The sequence below is a fragment of the Lissotriton helveticus genome, chromosome 12, assembly GCF_964261635.1.
Source record: "Lissotriton helveticus chromosome 12, aLisHel1.1, whole genome shotgun sequence".
In the NCBI taxonomy this organism is placed as follows: domain Eukaryota; kingdom Metazoa; phylum Chordata; class Amphibia; order Caudata; family Salamandridae; genus Lissotriton; species Lissotriton helveticus.
The window spans coordinates 841,347,358-841,369,686 of NC_136073.1; the positions used below are offsets into that span (position 1 = coordinate 841,347,358).

At 46.8% G+C, this 22,329-nt stretch overlaps 1 protein-coding gene across 1 annotated transcript in view; it reads right to left on the reverse strand.

The window, feature by feature from the left end:
• Window positions 1–4,587: 4,587 nt before the first annotated feature.
• The window catches only part of LOC144797580 (nuclear receptor ROR-beta-like), a 118,117-nt gene continuing 100,375 nt past the window's right edge, over window positions 4,588–22,329 (reverse strand). Inside the window, exons 8-10 of the mRNA XM_078668246.1 lie at window positions 21,869–21,979; window positions 20,450–20,562; window positions 4,588–10,424 (exon numbers count right to left, since the gene is read on the reverse strand). Of these exons, the coding sequence (XP_078524372.1) occupies window positions 10,263–10,424; window positions 20,450–20,562; window positions 21,869–21,979 (386 nt within the window). The 3' untranslated portion in view covers window positions 4,588–10,262. The remainder of the gene's footprint in view (window positions 10,425–20,449; window positions 20,563–21,868; window positions 21,980–22,329) is intronic.

A 22,329-nucleotide genomic window follows, 5' to 3' on the forward strand; every position in this document is an offset into this window, starting at 1 on the left:
CATTTTCATTTGAGGGGTGGGTGGTGGGAGCAGATCTTTGGAGGGCTTGGTGGGTAAGGCTCAGTGTTTCATGCTCGTGTTCGCGGATAGGTAACCAGGGAAGGTGTCCAAGATTGAGGTTAATAGGTTCTGGCTCCATGACCACCTGGCATAGTAAGGAGTGTTTCCTTTATGAGGTGATCACTGGCTACTCATTGCCTTAGTGTGTTTGGGATATTTTTACTACACTAATAACCAACAATGCCATTTTGTTTTCCAAGTCTTGTAACTCAACTTTTTAAAGGACCCCATTACTAGTTAGGCTGATATTGGCGAGGGGATACTGGGTGGCTGGAATTAACATATCCTGTTGGTATCCAGCTAATATGAGTTATTGTCCTTGGACTGGGTAAGTAAATTCGAATCTGAAATTACCCTAAGCTATGTGTCCTTGTCCACCTACAGATTCCATATACTGGTGGCAACTCTGCTCCCTTTTACCACCTGCTCTGAGAGTTTCTCAGGGATTTGTCACCAGTGTTGTCAATTACTGCTTCAGCCGAGCCTTGATTCCAGCTCATACCTCTGATTTCCACCTTCCTACATTCCCGGTCTTTTTACCTCATGAGTTGCAAGGATGGTTATTCTTGATTTCAGCTCGTGGCTTATCTTTCCACCACCCTACACTTCCTGTCTCTTAATCTCACTCTTCCAGGTTCTTTTTTCTTCCCTCTTCTCCATTAGTCGCCACAATCCTAGTCTTCTCTTTCTCCCGGTTCTTCTCTCTGGGTCAAACTCCAGCTCCCCAAAATAAGTGCTGGTTTCCACCACCTGCAAAATGATGCACTGCAGATTCAAACCAGGCTGGGATTGGTTCTCCACGTGGACCAATCACAGTGCACAATTCACAAAGACAAGGAGGTGACACAACTGATGTACGGACATACCTGATCCATCTCCTAATCGCATAGAAGTCCTTTCGGTGGCATTCCAGTCCACTGTTGTTTGTTGAGGCTTTGTCAGAGGTAGACTGTGGACTCGCCTTTTTGGCCAAAGATTTCTTTACCGTGCCTTTTAGGTTTTTCACTGCAATAACATAGGTTAAGAAAAGGCACACTTAGGTTTTACTACTATAACTTGTCTGCAGTTTGGTTTTGTCAATTTATGCACCAGGCTATTATTTTTTACTTTATCAGAAGAGGTCTACGTTTTAAACCCTCTTTTAATGTACCCAACCATCCCCACGTGCGGAGTTATAACCTAAACAAAAATTGCCTGTATGAGAAAAAAGATCTATGGCGTGATAGACAAAAGCCTCCAAAAGTTGGCAGTGCTGGGGATGAGCCAACCACACGTTAGGACATCATTGCCAAAGCATCCTTTTTACCCTTTCACAGGAGTACCATTTTGACAGTTTTAAAAGTTCCCCCTCGGGCACGGCGGGAATATTTAATGCTTGCAAAGGCAATCTTGGGCTGCCCGCTGCTAGCACTGCTGAAGACAGCAGCATCAATTTGCATAATGTTCTGTGTTTTTGAGCTCAGAAATGGTAGGTGACTCTCTCAATGACAGCTCTGCCAAGTGTCGCACATCAGGCGTTAGACTAACACATTTCAGTGTGGTGGTCCGCATCACCGCACTGAAATGTGAAGTCACGCATATCGGTGCCTCCTCCTCATGTGCCTATCAAGATCTGTGGCCTGAGCGCTGGCTACTAATAATGGCACCATTGGTTAAAGCCGAGCGGCAGGCAGTGCGCCCTGCTCAGCAGACTTGGGGGCTGGCTGAGCTGCTTGCTAATATGTAACAATCTCAACTCAATCACCGCGCGGCATAATAATTAGAAACATTTCATTGCCTGCCAATGGCTAGTACCGAGAAATTTAGGCAGTGAGACCAGGACTAGCTCTTCATCAGACTCACAGTTAAAGGTGAGTGCCGTGGGACAGGTCCATAGGCTGCTGCCCGCTCGTGGCCTGAGCGGGCAGCAGTTGAATTTCAGATTAGTGGCTCACTTGCCTACAATGAGCTCCCTGTGGTAACGGGTGTCCAACCCAACCAAGCCAGGCCCACCGTGGGCAACGGCTAACTGAGCACGTAATGTGGTGGCCATTTTCAACTGAGCTGCCCTTAGCAGAGACTGTCACCAGGCACCAAGAGAGGCGAGCCAGGCAGCAGTGTCGCTGCTCTGGCTGGCGCCGGCCGTTGCAGCTAAAGTAAGTGTGCCTACAGTGAGGGGCATGAAATCATTTGCTGGCAGTGTAAAGCTTAATTCCAAACTGCCTGCACGACCCCCACTCGCGCCCACACACACGTGATGTACACATTTAGCCTTACATGCAAAGACTGCAGTGCTGTACTATCTACTAAAATTCTTACACAGACGGTCAACTCCATCGACCTTTCCGGGCAGTGCAGGATGTCCATGATCTGTACTATGTATTCTCTGCCTGCCGGGCATGATGAAAGGAGCGGTGGTCGGAGTGATAGTAAATTGGCAAGTCAAATAAAACCTTAACTTGGTTCAAAGTGACCACTTGTGTCTGAAGTCGGTTCCAGACACTTGTCTGCTGACAGTGTGGCTTTTCATTAATCAAAATAATGCGCAGGCTTTATGACAAAAATGTCAGTGAGATAGTGGCAGCCACTTGTTAACCTACAAATGTGCTTTTTATTGCTTAGAGCGTGATCATCTGCCTGCCGCTTATATTTTAGGACTAATACTCACCGGTATTGGACACGATAACAAGGATGTTTAATGTAAAATGTCCTAAATACAGAGTGAAATCCGGCCTCCCATGCATCCAGCCTCCCATGCTGAGGTACAGGCAATCGCCGCTGTCCGGTAGGAGGCCTGAGCCTGCTGGATGGAAGCAAATATCATATGCCCAGCTCTCCACATGTTGGACGGAGGGCACTTCTCAGCCCCACCACCTGACCTCGAAAATATAATCTGCTCACTGGTGAGGGTGCATGGGGCCAAGGCACACTTGCCGGCTCCTGCCAGGGTCACCGAGCCACAGTTACTGAACTCCACACTGGCAGCACCCGGGCTCCTCTGCCTCGGTCCAGAGACCCTCAGCCTGAAGCAACTCACCAGCAGCAATGCCTGGGGCCAGCACGCTGTAAACTGAACTGAGGAATGATTTGCACCGAGTTAGAACTGTCCTGTGCTCCAAGACAGTGAGAGACAACCTCCGATAGTGCCCCTGCCTACCCTACAGTGAAAGCCTAAGTAGCATAGCAACCAGAAGAAAGTAGGGTTGACAGATTTTACAAATCAATACCAGCCAATTGTTCACCTTGTTTTTAGATTTAAGAGTCAAACATGATATACGTTATAAAAATTATCTTTATAAAGTTTATTTGTTTTTATAGATCACCTCTTGGTCTGTTTACTTTAGTTAGTAGCATTGATCATTACGTTGGAAGCTCCAGAACATTGCAAAGTGCTTTCTTCTTCTTGTTTTGACTGTTTAAGGTATGTACTAATGAGGAAGAAAAAAAAAAACAGTTTAGTTGCTTTTTACAATTTTTGCAAAGGCAATAAAATACTCCTCATGCCAATAAAAAGACAACCAGGTGTAACTCTACTGCTAAGTGGCCAGTTCAGGAGGACATACTGGTTAACTGCTGCAGTTAATAAAGGCAATAATCCACAGAGGCCAGTCCAGCCCTGGTCAGACACAGATTTTTATTACTGGGAGGATTATGAATGTGCAGACTGAGAAGAATTTGCTACAGCATTTGAGCCAGACCAGGCAGTCACTTATTATTATTATTAAGGACTTTGGCTATCCATGAGGTGACGTGTGTCAGAAGGTGGCTTTGAGGGTCACATGGCTTAGTAGGGAGGTGCAGTTTCTGTGCTGGTTCGTTCTGGGGCTTCTCTGCACAGTGTAATTAGTTCATGCAGAGGGAGGATGAGGCACTTGGTTCTGCTTAGGCCAACCCATGGGAGATCGATCCTGATTTTGTGTTTGGTGAGGCTCATTTGCCGGCACTATGGCCTCTCACATCCTGTGTGGTACAGTTGGGCCCTCATTGCCCTTCCAGTTCTAGGGCTTTGCAGCAGTTGTAAGATCTTAGAGTTTCTCATTGCTCATATGGGTGTCATTTCTGATATTTATATGTTGCTGTCGTCTTGAAAGAAAGTGTTACTCATAGTCGTTGAAACGTCACTCATATTTACACTGAAATTATGAAACTGTCACACATAGTAATCTGAAACCTTGGCAACTATGCAATGAATATGTGCAAACTTGAAGTGTTCACAATTTTCCTCCATGATCTGCGGCAGGTGACAATCCTGCAGGCAACAACTATTGGGCTTTACATTTTGTGCCCATCTACAGTTCCAGGTCTGCGGCAAATAGATGTTTATGTCGGAATCGGGATTGGTGCTCAAGTAGTAAAGACACCTTTCTCTTCCCAAGACCCACTGGCCTTTCAGAGGCAACGACTGGACCATTTCCCAATGGACCAGCCAAACACTCAAGCCATTTGTGGAAAGACAGCAACATAAAACAGAATTCTGACGGGCAAACAACATACACAAGTTCTCATTTGTACCACCCCCTGCCCCCCAAAAGAAAATCTCATATAATGTTTCATGTAAAACACTTTATTTTCATTTAGGCAATATCTATGCAATATACAACTATATTGCTTAACACCACACCTCTGAAAATTCAGTAAATTTTGTACATTATATATATTTTCACTTTTTATACAAAAAAAGGCAAGGATTTTTCCTTTCCATTTTGTTTTAAATAATAAACAATTTCCCACAGCAAGCGAGATAGGTCTGCTGCTAAAATATTCTTTACAATCTTTTACTTTTGTTGTATTTTTAATTTTTATTACAAAAATAGAAGTTACATTCTTACAAGACGAGACGTGAAGAAAACAGATACAGTTTTCTAAGTTTTAGAAAGACAAAATGGAATGATTCATAATTGCTCAACTGATTTATTCCCCTTTACTAGCCACAGACTATTTTTATTTGGCTTGCCAGTCAAGTGGACTTCAACAATGGCTAATGCTGAGGTGGCCACTGTGTGCCACTCGGGCTCCTGAGTTCATAGTGCAGCACTGGTGTCAAGCAGCTTTACACACTCCACTGGATTTATTACTTAGTAATGCCTGTAGAATTCACATTACACTTCCCAGAATGCACCAGGGTGTTTTTCATAAAACCTGCATTGGGGCTGACGGAATCCAATAAACTTCATTCTCAGGCTCTTGTTCTATGCAGCCTCCATGGTATTGAAACTGAGGTTGACAACTCCCTACTCCATGTCATCAGGACATGTCATTCATCAGAAAGGAGGGATGAGGAATTTGTGTCCATTCAGTTCCCCTGAAACAATACTGTGGCAATCAAAAGAGAAAGGACACTGGTATCTACTATAACCATTGGTTATATTTGACATGTCTCCCATACTTGGCTCTCATTTTAAAACCTGATGCAATCTGGGAGTTGTAGACTTGATTCACTTCAGTTCAACCCATTGGACAAACACACCTGGCAACATTTAGTTGTTAAAAAAAAAAGTAGATTCCAGGACTGCAAACCAGATGCCCGGATACTTGGCGTGAGTTGACAACTCCAAGTGCAACACCCACCCAGCACAGTAATGTCCATGAATCTGCTTCTACAAATCATTACATATTTGCTACAAACATCAAACACTTTTCAATAAATTAACAAGTAAAAAAAAAAGAAAAAGACAGAGTGGAAGGTAGCTTCTGTTTTTACTTTGTACCAACATTCACAAGCAGTGATTCAAATATATATTATCTTTTATAAATAGTATTTTTGAACACAGTGCTAAGGTTTTTGTTTCCTGTAGTTTTTGGGCGGCCACATGTGATTCAGGACGTGTTTACGGAGCGTTGAGCAACACTAGGTAAAGTCATATTCCACGTCGAGAGAAGGAGTCTGGGGCCACAGTTTTAAGAGTTTATGAGGTCTTTTCTGGATCATGTAAGATAAATGCTGAGTTGTTACCCATCATTTAATGCTATAGGCGGACTCCTTTCCTCCTACAAGTTTGGCAGATAAGGGAACCGAGGCACAGAGACATGGCGATTCCCCCAGGATGATACAATTAACATGGTGGAAGGAAATAAAGGTTCAAACTCATGTTCTGGATCTACTGAAGACCATTAATGACCACATCTCCACTTCAGATTTCGAGGCCCATAGTTTAGGAGTGGTGAATGCTCATCCTCCTTTGGGACGCATACTTCTACAGCTGAGCACAATTACATTGACACTAGTCTTATTCACAGACTACGTGGATGGTGCCATTAGGGCCTGTTTCCTGGATAAGACCAGATAGCAAAGTGTGTTTTAAATTGACATTTTCTATGCACTTAGACAATAAATATATTAATATTTTACAAAATTAGCCATCGGAGCGATCAAAATCAAAATCTCTTGTACATACATATATATGCGATGGTGAGTTGTGAAAATGCATGCCCAACATAGCTAAACACAAAGTTGCCAATGAGATACAGCTCACTCAAAATAGTTGCTGACAAAAAACGCTAAATACAATCTAAATAAAACATGTAGGTACCCACATTTTTATTAACACGGAGCTCCCTGAAAGACCCTATCCTATATTCCTCCACACTTGGTGCATTATGTTATTTTGAAGAGCTATTTTGTGGGGGTCCGCTTTTAACCGTAGTTAATCAGAAACACCTCAATCTTGGAGTACAACAGAGAGATAAAATATTCAAAGAGGACTCTCACAGCTGTGTTTTCTGTGGGGGGTGGTCTCATATTTCCAACAGAGGGCCCTATGATGATTGGGGGGGGGGGGAGGGGAGAGTAGTGTTCTGGGGAGCATGTGCGACAATGTGACGCATCGTGTACAGCCCTACGTTGCTATTCGCAGAATACATTATTGTTATCTTCTCTTCTGTGACATTTAAATTATGTAGACTATCAAGACAGAATAGAAGGTGCACTCCAAAAAAGTCAGTTTCAGGGATGGTTTTTTATGTAAATTCTTCTTTATTTAGAAATTCTTCCAAACAGCATAGGCACAGCCAACGCGTTTCGTTCCTTTCTTTGCCTTTTGGAACTTCGTCAGGGCGATAAATAATAAACTTGAAAATCCGAAGAAAGAAAGAAGGATCAAAAAAAGATACGGTTCAGCATAATGACCTGTACCGGCCAGACATGCGTTATCGGCCTGTAGATTTCTGGAATAACCTTGTTTTTCACGTGGAAAATTCAAAATCCAATTCTAAAAAAGGAGCCGCCTTTAATCGTACTCCAAACGTCGAGGTCCCCCAGAATGCAGTAACGGCCAAAGTGCTTAAGATCAGTGCGGGAAAAGGACAGTATAAAGCGCCGAACCTGTAATAGGGTATCGGCTGCCAGACCCTCGGCGTGCATGGAGACTAGCATTGTTGTTTTATGCTCTTAGGTGTCAGAATCCAGAATGTAGCGCTTATCCTCTCGTCTGCGACTACACGATGCAAAGATGAGCATTGTTTTCTTCTGATCTGTGACCTTTGAATGCAGAATGTAACATAGTTGTCCTCTGTTGGTGCAATCAGAATGACCAGGGCCTACATTTTTGTCTTCTGCCTGAGATGTCAGAATGCAGAGTGTGACATTGTTTTACGCTTGTGTGTAAGATCAGAATGCAGAGACATTGTTTTTTTTCTGCTAGAAAGAAGAGTGCAACATTGTTATCCTAAGTCTGGGACATCATAATGCCCAGCCCTACATCACTATCTTCTGATCTGCGGAGTGTAACACGGTTAGACTCCGGTCTATGACATCAGAACACTGAGCCACACACAGATAACTTTTCACGTGTGACGCAGAAGGCAGAGTATAAACTTTGTTGTCCTCTCGTCTGATGTCAGAATACAGTCCGACAGTGGTATCTTCACTTATTTGAAGCTAGAGCCTAGAGAGAGAGAGAAGAGAGAGAGGCGAAGCGTAGAACAGAGGTCACTGTGTGATGTCATTGGGGTCAAAGAGTATTTGATGTCTCTTTTGCAATCAACATTCATATAAAGAGGACGATGAAAGGTATAGTCAAAGGCTAGTGCTCCAATGAAGAGTTCTCGGCAAGAAAGTGACCGAGCGAAAGCAGAAAGGCAGATAGGGCAAGATTGAGTACAGCTGGACTTAGAATTGAACAATTTCTTGAAGGAGATTTCTTTAAGGGAATCCAACTCGAATTAGAAATTGGAGGCAAGGAACTGAGGAAACGCTGAAGGAATGATGGGTGAGAAAGGTGATTATAGTGGTGAAATTGGAAACCTGATGAAGGGGAAAAAACAAAACAAAAATCCAAGGAGGTTTATATAGAGAAGAACTGCTCAAGTGTTAAGAATATCAGCTGCACACAGAGCACTTTAGCAGGTTCTGTGTAAATCAGCAAGTTGTTATTGTACTAAATTCTCAGGCGGCAGCAGTATTATAAGTGACCTGGTGGCCAATCAGCCAATTTAATTCAACTCATTTCAGCCATCTGCTTCAGTATATAGAGAAGCTTGTTTACAAACTTTATTGTGAACACAAAATAATCTGTGGCCGTTATTAAAGGAATTGTATGGTTCTGTGTGAGCGCCAGCAAGCTAAACGACAGACAAGTGGATGAGAGAGAACATTCGGTGTCAAAGGATTGCCCCGTAAGAGTGAAGAGGATATTATCCATTTAATAAGTGGCAATGGATGAAAATACATTCATAGGTTACTTTTATTTTGACTATCCTCATACGTTTAAGCATCTAAAGCGAAGAATCCCATTAGGCTGAAATCCACATATTGGCAGAGGCCTCCCAAACATCACAAGCAGCCTGGATAGGACTGGTCCTTGATTAACTAGTGTCACTGTTTGTCATTGGTCCTTGATGTACTAGTACCATTGTTTGTCATTGGTCCTGGATGTACTAGTACCATTGTTTGTCATTGGTCCTGGATGTACTAGTACCATTGTTTGTCATTGGTCCTTGATGTACTAGTACTACTGTTTGTCATTGGTCCTTGATGTAGCAGTGCCACTATTTGTCACTGGTTCTTGATGTGTTAGTGCCACTCTGTCATTGGTCCTCGTCTTTCTCCGTCCCCTGCAGAAAATGGTCCAGAGGTCTGAGCTCGTAGGTGTGCAAACCCACAAACTACGCCCACCCCTATAAATAAATAAAAGTGCCAAAATAATAAAAATTATGCCAGAACAAATACACTGTTTTTCATCTACATATGGAATCCACATGGCAGATTTATTTCATGGTTAGTCTATGTCAAGTGGTCCCTTAATTGGTCTCCCTTGGGAGATGGAACACTGAAGGCTGCGTTACATCCTATTACGCCGTTATCCCTGGGATGCACCATTCCTACATTGGGGGGTGGTGAGGGGGGGGATGGTTGCCAAGTGAGCTGCCTCTAAGGAATGTTAAAGATATCACCAAATAAATAATGTGTGCTTCCAAGTGTACCATAATAATAGTGGGACTTAAGGTACTTTTTGGAGGTCTTTCTCTGATGTAATGTCAGCCAACTGTTGAGCTGTATGTCATTGTCAAATCACCGCTCAAAACCAACAAACCCAAGCGCTTATTGATTACATTCAGGAGCATCTGGCAGATGTGCTTATTTTTCGCAGTCTCTGAGCTGGCTTACGGGTGCTCCATCACTGGTGCTGATTGCTGGTGCATGTGGAACAAATTGATTGTCTGCAAAAGTGAAACAGAGTCCAACTCTTTAGAGGTGGTCTCAAACGGAGATGATCAAAAAGCTTTTCCATAATTCCCACAGTCTCAGGAACACGTTATTGAATACAACCCCCGATCAACAAAACAGAAACACAGTGCATAGGAAAACCAGACCCAGACCACTTTCTCTTATCCCACCTTTTTACTTTCTATTCCGATTCCTGTGCACGTTTTCCTCTTATTTTGGCCACTCGCTTGCCTCTCTTCGAATCCACGAAGACAGAAGGTGTCAGAGTTACTGCTGTAGCCTCTTGTCTTTCTTGACCAAGTGGAGTTGTCACATTCACGGGTATCGGCAAAGTCCACTTTCTGCTAAGGTTCACTACATTCAAGAGTGATTTCAGTCGAGGGAACGCAGCTTTGACTGAAGGGTCATAAGCAGCAGGGGCTATAGGCCGGTTTGGAAAAGCAAAACCAAACAGCTTTTGGCTTCTTACAAAGCATGCCTTTTGGCTGCCATGGCGTCCACTTGCCTTTGGAGCACAGGAATTAGCAGTTTTTACAGCTAGCCCTTTTGAGCCCGCGGGCTAGCTTTCCCTCAAGTCCGAATACTGCAACTCAGAGTTGAAGACCTCCTTATATAAAGGGGGGAAATTATTTGCAGTGACCGGATGCAGTAGTCGAAAAAACTCAAGCTTGTCCAAGTGGAGGTTGCAAATGGACTTCATGAGGGGTAGCTTTGAGAGGATCTAAAAGAAACAAGAGGAGACAGTCAAGAAAACGAACACTAAAGTCATACAGGCAAAGAAAACTGTGGTCAATAGACCTAGAAACATGGTTTGAAATCTGTTAAACCCACATACCAGAAGCTATAAAATAGGCAATCACCGACTATATTGCAGAGTTCTTATTTCTTTCTGCAAAGCTTTTTTTTCTATCAACAAGCAGGTTTCTAAGTCCCGAAGGCCCATTTTCTTTTTTCTTTTTTTTGGCAAACTGGTGAGCTCAAGTGCTGTATTAAGGAACACAGCATCAACAAAGCACAACAAGCAATCCTTTAAGATAATTAATAACTGGTTTTATTATACAGCGCTTTATACCAAAGTTCGCCCATTTCAAGATACTGTAAGTAAGAGAGTTACTATTACCCAATTCATGGCACTCCCTTTCAAGACCTCTGGAGGATGCACAGATGAATCCACCTTGCTGGGATTCAAACTCATGACTTCCACAACACTGCATTTGCTAGCAGTGAGTATCTCACTGAGTCATCATGAGGCACAGCCTAACCGGCAGTGCTTCGTTGACAAGACTGAAGGCCATATGAGAAATACATTTTGCTGTGGTTACAGGCTGTGCACTTCTCTACAGAATGAGCCTACGTGCGCCTGTCAATTACTGGCCTTTGTGCTTGCTCACTGACAGGGTAGCCTTCTGCTTAGTGCTCCTAAAAATCACAGAAAGCCAGCGCCTAATTTGTGAAATGAAGAATGCTGGTGCCCGAAGCTTTACTAAGAAGCCGGCAGCTGGCACAATTAAACATCCGTGCGCTGAATACAAAGGCTGGTAGACTTTAATCCACTAACAGACACTCTCTGGCACTTTTTTGCTCTTTCGTGTTCCTGCTTTCTCCCTTTGGGACCATTTTGCCGCCTTTCTCTTCTTTCGTCTTTCTGATCTGTGTGTTTTTCTCTCTCTTGCACTCCTAAACATCTGATGTGGGAAGATGAGTGCTGGTCCCCAAAACTAAGTGCCGGTGGCCCCCACTGGCCCAAATTAAGCACTGCAGAAAACCCATAGTCTATGATTTTAGAAATAATGAACAACAAGTATGCAGTAGTCTGTTTCTGTTAAAATAACCACTCAAAACATTCCTGTATTAAAAGACAGCGTTTCTGTAGAGTGGCCTACTTCATAAGCTGTGCACATGCTCAAAGCCAGTCCTTTTTTGTATGACAAGAATACAGCTCCTTAATTCTCCACATAAATTTACAAGTTATGGCTACCAAGACATCTATAACACACTTGCCAGACATAGACTGCTCATGATTTCACATACATGATAACACACCTGACAACCTGGATAAACCCAATGCACAAGTTTCTACTTGTGTAACAATATATCTGTAAGAGACATTAGTTAGTGATAGATTCCTTACCTTAGAATTTCCCCAGGCGTCAGACTGGATCCGGAAATTTTTTGTGTAGCAGTACCCATGCGCGTCGGTAGGCGTCGTCCGCCGCTCCGCGTCCGTCATCGGCGTCGTGGGCGCCGTGATGACGTCGTCGGAGTACTTAGACGCCGCCTCCGCGTGCTGACGTCAGTTCTTATACACAGCTTTTCCGCACCAGAAACGCAGATCCATGATAAAAACAAACACTGGTGCCATGAAACTAGGGCCCTGAAAGGGGATGATCTTAACCCTAGGTATCGGTTCGCAGAATGGGGAGGATGGGTGGGTCGGTAAGGAATCTATCATTATCTAATGTCTCTTACAGATATATCGTTACACAAGTAGTAACTTGTGCATCTGAAAGAGACACGTTAGTGATAGATTCCTTACCTTAGAATAGATACCCCAGCAATACTAACCCCGGTGGTGGGTCTGCGAACCAATAATCACACCAGAAAGTCCTGGAGGACGGAAAGGCGAAAGAAGCCATCCCTCCGGACTTGGCTATCCAGGCAGTAGTGTCTTGCGAACATGTGCAGTGAGGCCCACGTAGCTGCCTGACAAATGTTCTGCAAGGGGACTCCCCGGCCCAGGGCAGTAGTAGTTGCCGTGGCCCGAGTGGAATGGGCCCTCAGCCCAACAGGAGGTTCCTTTTTAGCCAAGGAGTAGCATGCCTGGATACACAACATGCTCCACTGAGAGATGGTCCGTTTGTGCACCGCCTGTCTCTTCTTAGCGCCCATGTAACTAACAAAGAGTTGGTCATCAACCCGGAACTGGCGTGTGCGATCCAGATAGAATGAGAGCGCACGTTTTGGGTCCAGACGGTGGAGCCTCTCTACCTCTTTCGAGGGATGCGGAGGCGGAAAGAAGGTGGGCAAGGTGATGGACTGCCCGATGTGGAAGGCTGTGACTACCTTGGGCAGGAAAGAGGGTCGTGTCAGCAACACAACCTTGTCCGGATGGACAGAAAGGAATGGAGGTTTGGAAGAAAGAGCCTGGAGCTCACTCACTCTCCTGGCAGAGGTGATGGCAACCAGGAAAGCAGTCTTCAGAGTAAGAAGGCGGAGAGGACAGTTATGAAGTGGCTCAAAGGGAGCGCACATGAGATAAGTAAGTACAAGGTTCAAGTCCCACTGGGGCATCACGAATGGAACAGGAGGGAACATGTGTGTGATGCCCTTCAAAAACCTATTTACAATTGGGGACTTGAACAAATGTGGCTGATCAGGTAGCCTTAAGAAGACGGAAAGGGCAGAAAGGTAGCCCTTGATAGGGCCCAGAGCAGAGTCCTGCTGGGCAAGAGAAAGAAGGAAGAGGAGAACCTCAGAAAGGGGGGCAGAGAGTGGATCCACAGCCTTTGCTGTGCACCATGCCACAAATCTGTTCCACCTGCAGGCGTATACCGACTTTGTGGAGGGACGCCTGGCTGCCAGAATGACATTACAGACTTCAGGAGGCAAGTCAAATGGCCTCAACTGTCGCAGCGCAATCTCCAAGCTTGTAGGTGAAGACTGGACAGGTTCGGGTGGAGGATCGTCCCCTGCTGCTGCGACAGAAGGTCCTCCTGAAGAGGTAGACGAATCAGGGGATCGACAGACATGCTGAGTAGCTCTGGATACCAATATCTTCATGCCCAGTCCGGGGCCACAAGGATAACCTGGGCCCGGTCGCGCCTGATCTTCTTCAGCACTCTGGGCAGAAGTGGTATAGGCGGAAAGGCGTACAATAGACCGCAACTCCACTTGCGACGAAACGCGTCTCCGAGCGAGTGCCGCCTTGGAAATTCCAACGCACAGAACTGATGACATTGCGTGTTCTCTTCTGTGGCGAACAGATCTAACCAAGGCTCTCCCCACTGCTGAAAGAGGCCTTGCGCCACGTCCGCGTTCAGACGCCATTCGTGATCCATCATGCAGCGACGGCAGAGCGTCCGCCCTGGCGTTCAGAGAATCTGCCAGGTGTTGAAGCACCAGGGTCACGCCCTGATGTTCCAGCCACGGCCAGAGGCGCAGAGCCTCCTGGCATAAGGTCCACGACCCCACCCCGTCCTGTTTGTTGCAGTACCACATGGCGGTGGTGTTGTCCGTGAACACCTGCGCTACTCTCCCCCGGACAGAGGGGAGGAATGCCTTCAGTGCAAGCCGGATCGCCCGCAGCTCCAGAAGGTTGATGTGGAGCTGGGACTCCGCCGGAGACCAGAGGCCTCTGATCTCCGCCTCTCCCATGTGGCCCCCACAGCCCTGGAGGGACGCGTCCATCAACTGCGTGCTCCGGTTGGGGTAGGGAGAGGGAACTGCCTCTGACCCAATCGCTGTCCGTGAGCCACCACTGCAACTGTCTTGCAGTGCCCTCCGAGATCAAGACATGGTCGGACAAGTTGCCCTGATGCTGGACCCACTGAAACTCCAGGTCCCACTGCAGAGCCCGTATCCGCCACCGGGCGTGATGCACCAGAAGGATGCAGGAGGCCATCAGCCCCAGAAGCCGCAGCGTCAACCTGACCGAGACTCGGGATAAAGGCTGAAGATCGGAATCAGAGCCTGAATATCCCGAACCCGCTGTTCGGGAGGATAAACCCGAAACAGTCTAGAACTGCTCCGATAAAGAGGAGCTTCTGAGAGGGACACAGGTGTGACTTCGGCACATTGATGGAGAACCCCAGCAGGTGCATGAGGTCGGCCGTAGTCTGGAGGTGGGTGACGACTGTCTGGGGCGAGCCCGCCTTCAACAACCAGTCGTCGAGGTAGGGAAGACTGAAACCCCTAACCTGCGCAGATGAGCTGCGACCACCGCCATCACTTTCGTGAACACCCATGGGGCGCTGGTAAGGCCGAAGGGGAGCATGGTAAACTGAAAGTGCTCGTGGCCTACCGTGAACCGCAGGTAACGCCGGTGGGCCGGCAGGACGGGGATGTGAAAATAAGCGTCCTGCAAGTCCAAAGCTACCATCCAGTCTCCAGGGTCTAGGGCGGCTAACACCTGAGCCAATGTCAGCATCTTGATCTTTTCCTTCCGGAGGACGCCGTTGACGTTCCGTAGGTCCAAGATAGGGGGTAGGCCCCCTTTGCCCTTCTTGGGTACCAGAAAGTAGTGGGAGTAACAACCACAACCTACTTCTGGCCCAGGAACGCGCTCGATGGCCCCCTTGGCCAAGAGGGCCGTAACTTCCTCTTGTAGAAGTCTCAAGTGATCCCCCGACACTCGGTGGTACTGCGGTGGCATGGCTGGAGGGTACGCCTCAAAGGGGAGGGACTACCCCCTTCAGACGATTTGCAGCACCCACCTGTCTGAAGTGACAGTGCGCCAGTGATGGTGGTGATGGCGAACACTGCCCCCCACTGGCGTCACATGGGCCTGAAAGCACGGACTAGGAGGGTTTTGAGGCGGATGCTGCAGGGGTAGGTTTGGACTGGCCTCGCCGTTGTCCCCGACCGCCGCCACAGCGGTTTCCACGTCCGCCACCGCACTGGATGGTAGTCTGCAGCCCGTGGCTGGCAGGACGTGTGGGGGTGCCCCTTCCTTGGCCACAAAAGGGGCGAAAAGCAACCGTTTGCTGGCGCGGGCCGAGAGGCCCAAGGACTTGGCCGTAGCCCTGGAGTCCTTAAAACGCTCAAGCGCATGGTCTGCCTTGTTGCCAAAGAGGCGACGGCCATCGAACGGCATGTCCATAAGTGTGTTTTGGACATCGGCCGAGAAATTGGCGGACCTCAACCAGGCGTGACGACGAATCTACACCGTCGTTGCCATAGCTCTGCCTAGAGAGTCGGTAGTGTCCAGCCCACACGGATGGAATAACGTGCCGCATCTCGGCCCTCCACAAGGGCCTGGCCGAGTTTAGCCCGGACTTCCACCGGGCATTCTGGCAGCACGGCCGCGACCGTGTCCCACAGAGATTGGGTAAAGCGGCCCAAGAGGCACGCGTTATTGACTGACCGCAATCCCAAACTCAGCGAGGACAATACCTTCTTTCCGTAATTCTCGTACCTCTTGGATTCCCGGTCGGGGGGAGTCGACGGGAATGCGGTCTGGGAATTGGAGGCCTGGATAACCAGGCTCTCAGGGGTGGGGTGGGTAGACAGAAAGCAAGGGTCGCCCGGAGCCGGGCGGTGGTGCCTGGCCACGGTCCTATCCACAGGCTGCCCTGTGGCGGGCCTGGACCAAGTGCCCAATAGAACGTCTGACAAGGCCTCATTAAACAGCAGCAGAGGCTCGGCCAAGCTTGACTGCGGTTTAAGGACCTCAGTGAGGAGCTTAGTCCTCACGGCCGCGACGGGGAGCTTAAGGCCCAAGGCCTTGGCTGCCCTCATCAGCACTGCGCTATAGGCAGCCCCCTCCTCCATAGCCGCGCTAGGAGGGGAGACAAAACTAGTGTCGGGCGAAGTGTCCAGACCACTGGCAACCCCAAGCTCTCCTGTCCAGTCCTCGGAAGACTGACACTCACGTGCCAGAGGGTCCTCAGACCCCTCCCAATCCTCCTCGACACCCACAGCCTGGTACTCAGGCTCAAAAGATGGGGCGGGTCATAGAAATAAAAATCTCCCATCGGTGTCGAGAGCGGCCCTGCTCTGGCGCCGGACCCAAATCGAGGGTAGGACCAGGGACGGCGTCGTCTTGGGACGGCGCCGGAGGCGACACCCGTGGGGCTGTCGCCGGCGAGGTTGTGAGGTCGACCGGCGGCGACCCGGATCCGGAACTGGACCCATTGGGGCCCTGCGGCGTCGGGGCCGAAGTCGCCGACGGGGCCGGGGCCGAAGCACCCGACGGCGCCGTGGCCGAAGCACCCGATGGCGCCGGGGCCGAAGCACCCGACGGCGCCGGGGCCGAAGCACCCGGCCCGCGTGGGGACCCAGTCGGATCCGCTTGGCCCGAAGGCGCCGCGGAACCCGACGGAGGAGCGAGCAACCTCATGGCCATGAGGAAGTCTGCAATCTCCCCCGGCGTCGCGTCCTGCCAAGGGACCGGCGGGTGTGGAGCAGGCTGCGACACCTGCGGCTCCAGCGGAGCCGCGTGGGAGGTGTCACCTGAACCCCCGGGCGCATCGCGCGAGCGTCGGGGTGAGTCAGAAGAGCAATGGTGCCTCTTCGTCTTCTTGTGCCTCTTACCTGAGGACTTCGAGCCCGAAGACCGATGACGACTCCCGGAACTGTGGTTGCTCCAGCCCCGCGACCGGTCCCTCACCTCCTCGCGGACTGGGACCTTGAGCGGCGCGGGGCGATCTGCCGAAGCTCGTGTCGCTTACGGGACCGCTCCTGTCTAGCTTTAGACGTCAGGGCCCGGCAGTCGGAGCAGGACTTGGCGTCGTGGTCCAGGCCTAATCAGTGCAGGCACCGGCGATGGGGGTCGGTAACCGACATCAGTCGGCGCAGGGCTTGAACACCGGCATCTCTACCGGCACCGTCGGAGTCGAGCAGACTTCGAAAGTTGATCAAAAAGGATCTTAAAAGGTTAGTCAAAAAGTGACTAGGGTACAACTTTTTCCGGATCTGCGCTTGCTGGCGCGGAAATAAAGAATAACTGACGTCAGCACGCGGAGGCGGCGTCTAAGTACTCCGACGACGTCATCACGGTGCCCACGACGCCTACCGACGTGCATGGGTACTGCTACGGAAAAAATTTCCGGATCCAGTCTGACGCCTGGGGATATTCTAAGGTAAGGATCGATCACTAACGTGTCTCTTTCAGGTACCTTCTTTGTGAACCTTTAAAAAAAATGGAGGTATTATGGTTGAAATACACAAACGGGAACGCAACTACAAAACACAGAGGCATGTATGTCTTAAGGTGACTATTGTGATGATAATGTGCCATAGTGGTTAGCATTTATTTCTCAACATCTCAACATATTTTTTGGGGTAAATAAATACTGCTAGAACAGCATGTACAAGGAGGTTTGGTGTAAATCTGTTTAGCAGTGTTTGCTGTTGCATAGAGCAAACAAACACAGGAGATGGCGAATTAATTTTTTAGTTTGCCCCAAAATCATTTGATGCCCGTAATCAGAGTGAATGAAAACAATCAACTGAGGCAAACGAAGAACCAAAAGGTGGTGAGCCAAACCGGTGTCAAAGTTTGTGCAGATTTGAAAAAGGGTCCCAACTCCATTAGCAAAAAGTAAAAGTGCATTTACTGTAGACCAAGAATATCTACCATTCCCACAGGGCTGCTATTGATGACTGCAAGAGAGCCTTCTTTATGGTTAAGATATAAAATTGTCTTTTTTGAATAATTAATAACTTTTGAGTAGTTCAAACGCATCTCCTTCAAAAGCTTTATGCATCTAACTTAAGTCATATAATCCAAATTTAGTGTGGCTCATCCTGTTCCTTTTTGCACTCATTTAAAGCCCACATCTCTTGGCAGAAGTTGACAAAATCTGCCATGAAGGCAAAGAATTTGCCTGAAGTGGTCCTTTTAAGATATAACATAACTTGTTTCAATATTTTGGAAGATATGACACTCCTCAAGCGAGTTTAAGTCTTGCAGCATCCTGATTGGTTTGTGTCATTAAGAGATCTAAATATTTGCTTTATTCAAAGTAGCAATTGAAAATGTTCATTCCACAGTCCATGTTGTAATTAATGTAATTATGGATCTTGAAAGAGCTCCATAGATTAAAAAAAAACACACACATCCCTCCCACTCGGCCTCCCCTTCTTGGAGGGAGGAAAACAATCTAGAGGGATGAACTATTCTTCAAAATCAGTCTCGACCCGCTCCAATGGGAACAGTTCAGCCCACACTTTCAGGCCAGGTCCTCCCGGTCAAGTTTTCTTTCTCCTGCTGATCATGCCCATAGGAAATGTGCTCTCCGACATTTGAAGCCTCTTTCACATCTTAGATCCCGTGACTAGAAAATGTTGACAGGTTGACAAATTTGTTTCTCAAGATCTCGGACTCCGGAACTTGTTCATTTCACTTGGTTAACAAGCCATGAGAGTTCCACTGGACCTCTGTGTAAAATCCTATAAATTTGTGCTTTGCCATTTCTTACTAAGTTCACTTCTTTACTGCGTTATTGTGGACCACCGGGTAGATAAGAATCTATGAATCACAGATACATTATTTTTCTGTTATTAATAAACCATAAAGCATAATAAACCATTGACACTAAGTCAATATTTCAAACGAGATACAGGGGTATACAACTATATATATATATATGGGCTACACAATAGGTAACTGCGCAATATGGTCCAATATTACATCCAGGGGTTTTGGTGCTAACATAAATTATGAGGCCTAAGCTTACAAGAACCTGTGAGGTCAACACAGGACAATATTACCTGTTACGTATGTTTTATATTACCTTGTGATTTTGCTGTAGTTCAGTTGAAAAGGTTGTTCTCTTCAAAGTGCAGCTAATGGACTTTAATTCGAATTAGAATGTTTAAGTTTGGTTTACCTTTCATGAATAAACTGTTGATAGAGTAATTAACAATTGTGAGGGCCAGATATTTATGCAATTCTGTGGATGCAATATTTCCTGTAAAATTAAGGATTTCTTGCATTTTCCACATCCTTTTCAGATTTTAACAATGTTGTTTCCAGCTGGAATGTTTCAAAATGCTACTGCCAGAAAATGTGCAGCCCAATGCAGCTTAATTGACTTTCCATGAAACATGCTTTAGAGAACACATTGCTGCTTCATTTTGTCTTACGGTGCTGTGCAATTCTGGGTCTCACAATGATAAAGCTCTGCAGAGTGGTTTAAGGGCTGTCATTATCATGATGAAAACCTTATTTCACAGGGAACCACAGTTTTTATACCACAGGAAAAAAAGAATATCTATCTATCTCTATACATACACACAATCTAATAGTTCCCAGATAGTAGGACAATACAGGCACACTCACCAAGTAAGATTACACCAAAGCATGATTTCTTAGCAGGTGGACGCTTATCTATGTGTTTCAGCCACTAAAATGCATATGTGAGTGTCCACCGCTAAGAAATCACACTTTGGTGTAATCGTACTTGGTGAGTGAACTTTTATGGTCTTCAGATCTTGGAACCTTTCTACTGCATATTGGATGCGAGTGTGATGGAGAATCGCAATAAGGCAGCATCTCCTTGATCAGGAAGCCGGCCATGCAACCTTCTGTATATGTCCATTTGCAAATGAGGAGTATGATGAACGTCTAGGCTTACAGAGTGAGGATGCATGACACACAGCCAACATCTTCTTACTAACCCTAGAGCCATGACCTCAACAGCCTTCGTCTTTTGCAAAGTTGCTAATCGGACAACAGATATAGATGATGCTAAGATAGAGGACATCATTGTGGACACTCATCCGGTACACAAGACATAAAATCTAAAGGACTTCTCAGTCTTGATCTAACAATCTGACATTGTGAGTCAGCGAATATGTTCAATTCAACTGATTTAATCAACCCCTTGTGTTCCTTTGATGTCTGAATCGTAATTGCAAATACTATGTCAGTACCTTCGGAGAGGCAAGGAGGATGCTCAAGTGTATAGTACGCTTCAAAGAATATGATGATGGGGCCTTTCACTAAACGCAAGAGACCTGAATTTGCCAACTTCTCCCTTGTGTATGTTTTTAAATTCTGGGCCTGTCTGGGGTGTGCCGTACCTTCGAAAGTGTGTCGTCGCTGCCGTGTTTTTTCTGGATCTCCTGCTGCAGGGCTACATACACCCGGTCTTGGAGCTTCTGTACCTTCTTGGGATCCGTCAGCCAAGGCCGATCTAGGAAAAGAAGGAAAAAGGTAATGCAATTCACCATTTGGATTAATCAGCATTGCACTATTCTTTGTACGAATGGACACCTCTCTCTACAGTGCAGCTACTAGAGTCACAAGGAATTAAAGATCCTGCACTACAGGCCATGACAGTATTTCCGAACAAAGGAACCTACTCCCTTGCAGAATGTTCATGTACAAAGGATCATATAATCTCTGGGATCAATGCACTGACTTCCAGGCACTTACTAGGATTAAGAATCAGTTTCAGAAAAAGCCCCATTTAGGGAAAACAGATACTGCAACATTAGCTTGTGTGATTGACAAGAATGTAGCTGAAACCTGCCCTTCTTAGCTAACTAGACTGAAAAAAAAAGAGTGGCCGCAGTATTCTGCTCGGGTCGCCGATTAGGGCCAATGCAAACCACAACACTGCCCACCAACTTGTTCTATCACCTAATAGGCTATACAGAGTATTTCCAGTCCATATGTTACTAGCCTTGTGCGCAGCCATGGATGGGATTTGGAGGACAGAAGAGCAGGAGCAGCTGCAAACTCCACTACCCTAGCCTTCCACTATCCTGCAAGTTCAACAGGACACCCTGGTCTTGCATCCCCAGATGAGGCTTTCCGGTGACCATCACCGTTCAACTGCACCCAGTTCCCACTCTCTCCTTCTCGGAACTACTGCCCCAGAGTAGTGTGAAGGAGTCAAGGCCAAGACATCCTATCGGGGAGCTCCACTTGCAACAAAATGTGGCAACGATGCAGCTCTCAACCTGTAATAAATTATTAGTTGAGTTGTGGCATTGAAATGCCTGTTACCGGAGCAAGACGATATTATGAATCAAGATCCGAGAGCAGAAATGTGTCTGATGTGTAAGCTAAGAAATTGAGTGCTAGCTTTCCAGCTCTGTTGAACTGCTTCCTTGAAATGAGCAGTCATTAGCAGAAGATAAGCCTTCATGGTTGCATGTTTATTTGTTGCTGAGGCGTAGTTCATAAGACTAAAGAAGGAATTGCTCTGCTGTTACTACACATCATAAGTGCAGGAGCTGCGAGTAACAAGCTGGTGGCTCATACGATAATGTGGTAGCTCCAACCACCTTTGCAGGTGAAGTCAGGAAGTGCGAGAAAAGTGCCGGAGCTTATAGAAGGTGAAGGGAGAGTCCTTTAACCACAAAGATTAAGAAGGGAATAAAAAAATGAAACCAGTACTGAGGAATTAGGGTACACCAAAGTAGACTATGAAAACAACCTGACCAGGGTGGATACCAGGGCAGACCTTACCTCTGACAGCCCACAAATCTTACCTGGGGATAGGAGGACGGTGGCTGTGAACAGAGCAATCTCCTCATCGGACAACTGGAGCCGGCACATGTTCCTCCCCAGTTCAAAGATAGTGTTGACCAGATCATCGCATCCTGCATGACAGAGGAGACAAGGGGCTGCATCAGCATGTGGGAAACAGACACAATTTAGCTCATGTGTGGGGCTCACAGTCAAATCCTCCACCCTGCTCCCAGATGTGCACACCCATGGACAGATAAGGATCAGTTACCAGTGATCTTTTTCATCTTCGAAGCAGCTATTCATTTGGGATGCCGAGGTACAAATGTGTACTGTGGTAATGGTGCTGGGGACCCAAAATCTCAGTAATAGAACACTGGAAAGAAATGTAAAAGTTTTGCAATCTTTGGAATGATTGGATTTCAGGTGCGCGTACCTCAGGCCCCGAGCACGGCTCATTCATAATTTTTAAGAAGATAATCTA